This window comes from Bicyclus anynana, chromosome 16, assembly GCF_947172395.1.
Source record: "Bicyclus anynana chromosome 16, ilBicAnyn1.1, whole genome shotgun sequence".
NCBI lineage: Eukaryota > Metazoa > Arthropoda > Insecta > Lepidoptera > Nymphalidae > Bicyclus > Bicyclus anynana.
In genome coordinates this window covers 13,919,764-13,928,945 of record NC_069098.1, presented here as the reverse complement: position 1 = coordinate 13,928,945, position 9,182 = coordinate 13,919,764, and the positions used below count along the sequence as shown (strand labels likewise).

General features: G+C 39.1%; 2 protein-coding genes across 3 annotated transcripts in view; both read left to right on the top strand.

Annotated features, from left to right (window-relative positions):
• LOC112054968 (uncharacterized) overlaps positions 1-1,629 on the top strand; it is a gene marked incomplete in the record, with an annotated part of 6,464 nt that extends 4,835 nt beyond the window's left edge. For both annotated transcript variants that reach the window (XM_052886252.1, XM_052886251.1), the window contains 1 exon segment: positions 1,406-1,629. In XM_052886252.1, the coding sequence (XP_052742212.1) occupies positions 1,406-1,544 (139 nt within the window).
• A 2,934-nt stretch (positions 1,630-4,563) lies between these two features.
• Positions 4,564-8,359, top strand: LOC112054969 (uncharacterized). Its single transcript, XM_024094930.2, has 4 exons — positions 4,564-4,774; positions 6,596-6,757; positions 7,202-7,403; positions 7,921-8,359. Exons 1-4 carry the CDS (start codon positions 4,703-4,705, stop codon positions 8,058-8,060), a joined length of 576 nt encoding a protein of 191 aa, XP_023950698.1. The 5' UTR covers positions 4,564-4,702; the 3' UTR covers positions 8,061-8,359.
• Positions 8,360-9,182: the final 823 nt, after the last annotated feature.

Sequence of the window (9,182 nt, the reverse complement as noted above, 5' to 3'; positions counted from 1 at the left end):
GTCAAGCTTCGCTTTGACTTATGTGCACTTCTTTTCTATCCCTACTCTACACTACTCTACCCCTACCATACCCTACCCCTTGACTCTTAAATTTATGGGAAATAGAAAACGTTTGTTTTTTTGGTTTTGCCTGCAATTATTCTAATTATTCTAACCTATTAAACCTTCCCTATACCTCCACGAACATTTCAAGACTAAGATAAGATAAATCCATTCAGCCATTTTCGAGTTTTAGCGAGACTAAGAAACAGCAATTCATTTATATATAGATAGATAGATAGATTGATAGATAGACTAGCAGACGCCGCATGATTTCACCCGCGCGGTTCCCATTTCTGTAGGAATACTATGATATAATATAGCCTATAGCACTCGGGGATATGTAGCCCCAACAGTGAAAGAATTTTTCAAATCCGTTAAGTAGTTTAATAGCCTATTCAATGCAAACAAACAATCAAATCTTTCCTTTTTATAATATTAGTATTGAGCATAATTCAAAGTTCGCATAAATATCGACTCCCCCTGACGGTCGCGATATTGTACGTGACGTCATTGTCTGATATTTGCTCAGCCGGTTTATACAATTTCGTACTTCTGCCTTACCTGCTGACATTAGCAGTTTGGGGGGGGGGGGGGGGACTAGGGGGCTCCAGCCCGTAAAAAAAGCAAATAAAATATATATAATAAATATAAATATACTTAAAGAATACACATCACTATCTAGCCCCAAAGTAAGCATACAAAGTAGCTTGTGTTATGGGTACTAAGATAGATGATATTATAATATTCATCTACATTTATATACTACATATAAATACTTATATAATCTATAAATACACACAGACACTGGAAAAAACCCGTGCTCATCACACAAATATTTTCCAGTTGTGGGAATCGAACCCACGGCCGTGGATGCAGAAAGCAGGGTCACTACCCACTGCGCCACGCGGCCGTCGAGCAAAAAAAAGGGATATAATTCCTCCCGCGAAAATCTTAAAAGAAAATTATGATAGGTATTGTTTTCAAATGTTAATGTCTTACAGTACGAGAGCTGCATACAAAACCCATTGTTTAGTATGAATGCTTGGGTATATTTATATTCAATACGTTTAAGAACGTATTGAATAAGCGGAAGAGCGTTAATTGAGCGGTAAAAAAAAAAAACATTTTTGGGGTTTCTTTCCTACATGCAAAGTGAGGATGTTTTCTTTTTCTTGTCTACCCCATAATTAGTCTAAAACGATATTAATTTACGTAATTATTGTTAGTTTAAATCGTGAAATAAAGTTTGTATATGCGGATGTCAAGACGCGTGACGTTTGTTTTTTTATGGGTTTCTCCTTACCGCGCGGCTTGTAAAGACATTCTGTATTTTTATTCTGTGACTATAACAAAGTATATTTCCAGGTATCCAAATCTACCTCCTACTGCTGATCAGGAGTGCCCTGCGCAAGTTCAAACATAACAGCCGTCTATGCTACGTCAACCACGCCTCGGAGATCATGGTGGAGTCGCCTTTACAAACGGGGCACAACCCTTTCTAGGAAATAACAAATTCCTCGCACCTATTTGTGATTACGTAATACAGGAACTAAGTAAATAGATCAAAACATTCTTTTATTTCTTTAATCTTTGTTTTCAGCGAGATGTTATGGTCTTTCCAAGTTTTATGTAGCTGAGACATGACTCTCTTAGCCATCTCAATCCTTCTTCGTATGTCCAGTTCACAGGAGCCTTTATATGTCATTCGTGATGGTGGATCAGAGGTAAATGAATTCTCAGACAAATGGGAATGATGACTAGGTTTGAATATATTGATTTTTATGATACGATCGGGTAAATTGTGTCCCTAATGTGTATAGGTAGGTAATTTTACTTTATACAATAACATGACATAATGGTGAACTTGCCATCCTCACAAAAACGTCAAGTTTATGAGGATGGCTATTTATGTACCTAATTATGTTACATAAATAGCCATTCTAACCTAACCCAACCCAACCTATGTTGATGCGGTTATCAAGGAGATGCGTGACGTTTGTTTTTTGTTATGGGTTTCCCGGGTTTACCACGCTGCTTGTAAAGACTCACTCTGTATGATCTTTACTCTGTGTTGAATATAAAAAATATACAATACCGTTTATACAATACGGGAATTATCATTCTACATCATCATTATCAACTGATGGACGTCCACTGCTGGACATAGGCCTCTTGCAAGGACTTCCAAACAAAACGGTCTCGAGCCGCCAGCATCCAGCGGCTCCCTGCAACCCGCTTGATGTCTTCGGTCCACGTAGTGGGGGGTCGACCAACACTGCGCTTTCCGGTGCGTGGTCGCCATTCCAGCACCTTGAGACCCCAACGTTCATCGACTCTCCGAACTATGTGGCCTGCACATTGCCACTTCAGCTTTGCGAGGCGCTGAGCTATATCAGTGACTTTAGTTCGTCTTCTGATCTCCTCATTTCTGATTCGATCACGCAGAGAAACCCCAAGCATAGCTCGCTCCATCGCCGTATTATCGCAATTGGATATTCCACTGTGAATAATTTACCTACCCAGCGAAATTATCAACTAATTTGTATTTATCAACGTGAAGTGACGTGGCATTATCAACTCCCGGGGTCAGAGTTCAGTGTTTGCCATTTATTATTTTATTTTTGCCTTTATATAAATCGTTATCTAATAATACCAATAATTGGTGGATCATGCAGATGGCCCAATGCAACCCGGCCAATTCACTAACGTTGACGTATGTTTTTCCACTGATAGGAGGCTTCAGCACTGGTTAGTTACCACCAGTAGTTTTGACGGCCTCCGTGGCGCAGTGGTATGCACGGTGGACTTACATTGTCGATTGAGGTTTTCTTAATTGGTCTTTTTTTTTGGTCTTAATTGGTCTGGCTGGTGGGAGGCTTCAGCCGTGGCTAGTTACCACCTTACCGACAAAATGTACCGCCAAGCGATTTAGTGTTCCGGTACGATGTTGTGTAGACACCGAAAGAAGTGTGTATTTCATCCTACTCCTAACAAGTCAGCCCGCTTCTATCTTAGATTGCATCCTCACTTAACATCAGGTGAGATTGTAGTCAAGGGCTAACTTGTAGAGTATAAAAAACCATAGCCGACAAGATGTACTGCCAAGCGATTTAGCGTACCGGCACGATGTCGTGTAGAAACCGAAAGCGGTGTGGATTTTCATTTACCTAACAAGTTATTCTATGTTGCATCAACACTTACGTCAGGTGAGATTGTAGTCAAGGGATAACTTAACCTTAATATAGGGCGTACAAAGACTGGAACTTGGTTACAAATCAATTTTGAGGCCGTCGTAAAAAAAAGGTGAGAGTAGGTGCTTATCAGCGTCTCGTTCCCTGCCTTCGTATACGTATGATAGGAGCATCGCAAGCTTCTCCCCTTGGTCTCTTTAGCCTCTTTGAGAACTACGATAGTCTCACAGAACGGCAACCAGCTGACGTTTGAAATAAATAAATTTAAACTTTGTTAGTAGACGGGTTGCAGGGAGCCGCTGGATGTTGCGGCTCGAGATCGTTGTGCTTGGAGGTCCATGCAAGAGGCCTATGTCCAGCATTGGACGTCTATCAGCTGATAAGGTAAGGTAAGGTAGTAGACGTCCGCTATGATGGGATTTTGCGACAGGGCTGGATTAAAGAGGTCTGAGAGCGAACGAAGTCGCGGGCGTCCCCTAGTCTTGCATAACTTTTTCTGTCAGTATTCCCCAAACGTAGACCAGTGCAAACCCATCATATCTACAAGTAAATAAATGGTAATGCAACTTTTTCAGACGTAAAAACGATATGAAATCCCGCATTTATTGGGACTTGCCCGGTTCATGAGATAATTGCCCGGTTCAAGATAAACTTGTAATATTGATAATATTATGCACTAGCTTTAGTCTACAGTTTCGTTGGCAAGTTTGTTTGTTGTTTTAAAAATATTTTTTATTTATTTGTTTTAGTTGCTGTGTATAAAAAAAAACATACATACAAACTTTTTTACAGGAAAAATTTGTTAGGAGAATCATGTAAAATAAGAAGTTTACTTATTAGATTATAATCCGGGAACTGGTCGCTATTTTTGGGCAGGTATTTAAGGCTAGCTGAAAGCTTATCCTGTACCTCTCCTGTACCTAAGGGTAGGACCCTCAGGCCAGAATTCGCTGGCTGCAGGTGGCTCAGTATCGTGATGTTTGGAAGTCCCTACAAAAGGCCTATGTCCTGCAGTGGAATTCCATCGGTTGATATGATGATGATGATGAGCATTGTTGTTTCTTTTGTGAGAAATCTTTTCCTTTCGTTTGGGCCCCCAACTTATTTTTAATACTTTATCTTTACTTTTACGAAGTTTAATTTTGCTTCTAACAGGTACCGAAAAATGTCGATCGGCACCCCAGCTATTAAATAAAATGTACTTGATAACTTAATTTTAGACACAGACATAGTTTGTTTATTTTTTTTATATATGGATATTTTTCCCCGAAGATGGTATAAGTTACTCGGAACTCCCTATCTCATTCAGTTTCATTTGTTCTTGGTACACTATAAGTGTATCATTTAATTATTTTAATTTATATTTTCAAGAAAAATTAAAATTACACTTTATTTTATTAAAATATACACAAAGTTAATAGGAACAAGTTTTATTGTAAACAGTGATTAAGATAAAATTATCAAAAATAATGATGGTAAAGAATTGTTTTTTGTGTGTGCCTCTAAGAGCTGGGCTCCTGATTTGGGGATATTCAGCCGTGGTAAGTTTTTTTATATTTTTTTTTACATCTAATACTAATAATATAAAGAGGTAAAGTTTGGGTAATCTCTGGAACTACCGACTAACTAACCGATTTCCTTAAAATTCTTTTGCCACTTGAAAGCTACGTTATTTGTGAGTGTCCCCGTATTCTCACAAGAGGGCGCAACAAAATATGATAAAAATGGCATGCCTCAGTTTTTTTAATATATTTGCAAAGTCTAATAGGACTACATTTACCTTTCTCTTTATTGTAGCTAAGCAAAACACAATAAAAGAAAGATTAACTCCTGTTCTAAACTTAGGTCAGTGGCGTAGCGTGCCTTGAAGGGACCCTGTATCAAAATTAGTTGGGGGGGGGGGGGGGTCGGATTTTCCTTTCTGACGCTATAACTCCAGAACGCACGAACCGATTTCCACGGTTTTGCATTCGTTGGAAAGGTTTCGGGCTCCGTGAGGTTTATAGCAAAGAAAATTAGGGGTAGGGTAGGGGTAGGGTAGGGTAGGGATAGGGTAGGGGTAGGATAGGGTAGGGTAGGGTATAGATAGGGTGGGGCTATTGTAGGGGTAGTTGAAAGTTTCCATCGACTTACACGCGGACGAAGTCGCGGGCGTCCGCTAGTGTAAAATAAAAATGCTGGCTTACAATAAATGACAATGACTTTTTAACCTATTTGATGACTTTATTCCTATTTTACTTTAGTCGTTAATGAAGTGAAACTCCAAAGGCAGTTTTTATTCCGGAAAGCGCCAGATTCAGTGAGATTATGGATTAAATTTTACAAATTTTTGCTTTTACGTATAAGGGGCCCCATATACGGCTAATACGGCGATAGCTACGCCTCTGACTTATATTACAGTGTAGAAAGTAGGATTTATATTTTTCATCATCATTATTACCAGCCAATGGACGTCTACTGCTAGACATAGTCTTTTTATCCGTTGCTTATCTTTGGAACGGCTGAATAGATTTAAATGCGACATTCATTGTAATATATAGGCTCTTTATCCCAAAAATATCCCCGGATCCCGTGGGAAACACTGAATATCACGCAGACGAAGTCGCAGGCGTCCGCTAAAGTAAAGAATATGCAAATAAATATCAATACAACTTTTGACGGCCTCCGTGGCGCAGTGGTATGCGCGGTGGTATTACAAGACGGAGGTGCTCTGCCGATTGAGGTTCTCTTAATTGGTCTTGGTGGTTGATGATAGGCTCCGGCCGTGGCTAGCTACCACCCTAGGTTAAAGGCGTACCGCCAAGCGTTTTAGCGTTCCGGTACGATGTCGTGTAAAACCGAAATGGGTGTGGATTTTCATCGTACGCCTAACAAGTTAGTCCACTTCCATGTTATATTGCATCATCACTTACAATCAGGTGAGATTGCATATTAACATAGGATGTTGAGCTGTGTGCTTCCGGCGGTACCTGAACTGGGTTCTAACTGAAAATCAGTGCTGCATACTTTTTTTTGTATAAGAAGTATATGGCAAAATGCTGAGTTAGGGCCTATTTCATTCTTCTTTTATTGTTCCACTGTTTGCGTGGACAATTATGCTATGTAATAAATTAGGATTTAAGAATGTAATATGTGGCATTACTTAAAAATAAAGATCTTTCTTTCAGTCTAGGGCTAACTTTTAAAGAATAAAAAAATTGTTATATATAAATTTCTTTAAGTTATGTCATTGTTTCCCTATGTCATTGTTGCTAATCCGCATTGGGCCAGCGTGGTGGACTAACCCCTCTTATTCTTAGAGGAGACTCGAGCTCAGCAGTGAGCCGAATATGGGTTGATAACGAACGATGTCATTGTTTCAGATAATAATTTACACAAATTTGCTGTTCTGGTTATATGAACTCCACGTTATATGGACCAAGTCAGAGTTCAACAGCAACCAGTTCATTCTCAAGACTTTCATCCTCCTGTTTGTTGCTATGTACCTGCTCTTCCATGTTGTGCTCATATCTGGACTGCATAATGTGAGTATCTAATACATAAAGTCAAATTCAAAGTCAAAATTTTTTTTTTTTAAAGTAACAAAGATCTACATCGACACTTAAAACATATCATACATCACCACTTGAGTTTATGGTTGCAATGTTCGCAAGTAAGTGGAACGGGAAAGATTGCGGTGGTGAGTGAGATCGTTAGGAACCAAGTGGAACAAAGATTATGGATAACAGCGTACTATATCACGTCACCGCAAACGCCAATCACAGACCGATGCATTTAAGCGAATGACGTCACAGCTTATGATTGGCGTTTGCGGTGACGTGATAAAAATACATTTTTTAAAAATATTTCAATTACGAGATTATTTTTACAAATAAAAATGTGATTCTATTTTCTAGGCATCTAAATTGATTATATGCAAAAATCTTCTTGTTTTACCACTGCATTGAATTTATTTATTCTCGTTTCAGAGAAGCAGTGGTTTATTGGACATATACAAAGGGTTTCTCACTATATGGTTGATACTTGAAGGCATCTTCGCAGCGTTATACATACCGCTGTCAATGTACCAGATGTACCAGGAGAATATAAAATACTACGAGGTTACCGCCGTGTTTATGTTGTTGTCAAAGTTCCTGTTTTACGCAGCTGTTGTTGTAGTTGTTGTATGCAGTAAGTATTTTCTTAATCTTTCTAATTCTACTAATCATAGATTAAGGAGAAGTCCCGTCCGTGCGACCACCTGGATCGACGCTACTATAGCTTGGCAAATTCCTTCGTAGTACTCCCGATGACCCGCGCGGGTCGGGGGGAGGGGGGGGGATTCTGAGGCCCCCTTTGAAAGCTATAATCATGTACGCGAAAGTTTGCATAAGTACTTGTTACTCTATCACGCAAAAAGTACTGTATGGATAGCTAAGCCAAGCCGCATAGGCCAATCGCTGGAACAACGAGGCAGTCAAATAAATAAATACATAATCCATCATCATTATCAGCCGATGGACATCCACTTGCATGGACTTCCAAATGGTCTTGAGCCAACAACATCCAGCGGCTCCCTGCAATGCCTGGTGTCGCCATTCAAACACCTTGGTCCAACGTCCATTGGCTCTTCGAACTATGTGCCCTGTTCATTACCACTTCAGCTTACAAATACATATTAAAATATTATTATTCTCTATTGTTACAGTATTAAAAGTCTACATACTTGTTTGCGTTCGAAGCGTGAAATCCACTTTTAAAAATGAAGAGATACGCGAGTCGGAACCGTTCGCACAAAACCCTGACGTCACAGATAACAGGAGGCCGAATTACGATAGTGATTGTTAGCAACTGAGTTAGAGTGTGATAGCCCAGTGGATATGACCTCTGCTTCCGATTCCCGAGGGTGTGGGTATCAGGTCCGGGGCATGCACCTGCAACTTTCCAGTTGTGTGCATTTTAAAAAATTATCACGTGTCTCAAACGGTGAAGGACAAATCATTGTGAGGAAACCTGCATACCAGAGATTTTTCTTAATTCTCTGCGTGTGTGAAGTCTGCCAATCCGCATTGAGCCAGCGTGGTGGACTATTGTAATCTATGTCAGAAAATAAGTATTATGTTATTAAATTGTATATTCCTAAGGTATTTGGACTGTTTTTTTTTTTATTAAAATAAGTTTCCTTCATGAAAAATAATAAAAATTCTCTGGTTATTGGAGTTCCGAAGGTCAGGCAATTAAAAAATTAATAAAAGATTTTTTTTTTTAATTCGTATATGGCATTAAATTGATTAGATTGTTATACAAGGGGCTAAAAGACCCATATATGAGGTATTTTCAGGTGTATAAATAGAAACCGAGTAGCTTAATAGAAAGCAAGCTTAAAATGAGTTTACACTATACTTTTTACTATGATTGCATCTATTCTGGTCCTCCTATTTTCTGAAAATCATCTTTCCATCTCTTCACCCGTCTTCCTCTATTTTGTTTACTATCTCTAGGGTACCATTCCGTTATTATTTTTGTCCATTTTTTATGTAAGGACTGGACATATCACATTTGTCCAGTCCTTAGCCAAAAGAAGTTTCGCCTGGACCATAATAAGGACATCTTAAGTAATACAAATGCTACGCCGGATTATTACAAAAACTGAAATTAAAGCAGGGAGGCTTTTGAGGACGCTGATACACACATTGTATATTGTACATACATACAATGTATCTACACGGCAATCGAAGAAGTATCGATTTATGATGATGATAATATTTCGACTATCCATCCACAAATCATTATCTGCCTTTAGTTGAAGAAGTGGAATCTCTAGTAAAGCGTATTACAGAATACGAGCACAAGATTAACCCAACACAAACACACACAAACACACACACACACACACACACACACACGCACAATGTACACATGCACTGCCGTCATATTCAAAAAGGGCGCTTCTACGTAAAGTTCGAAACG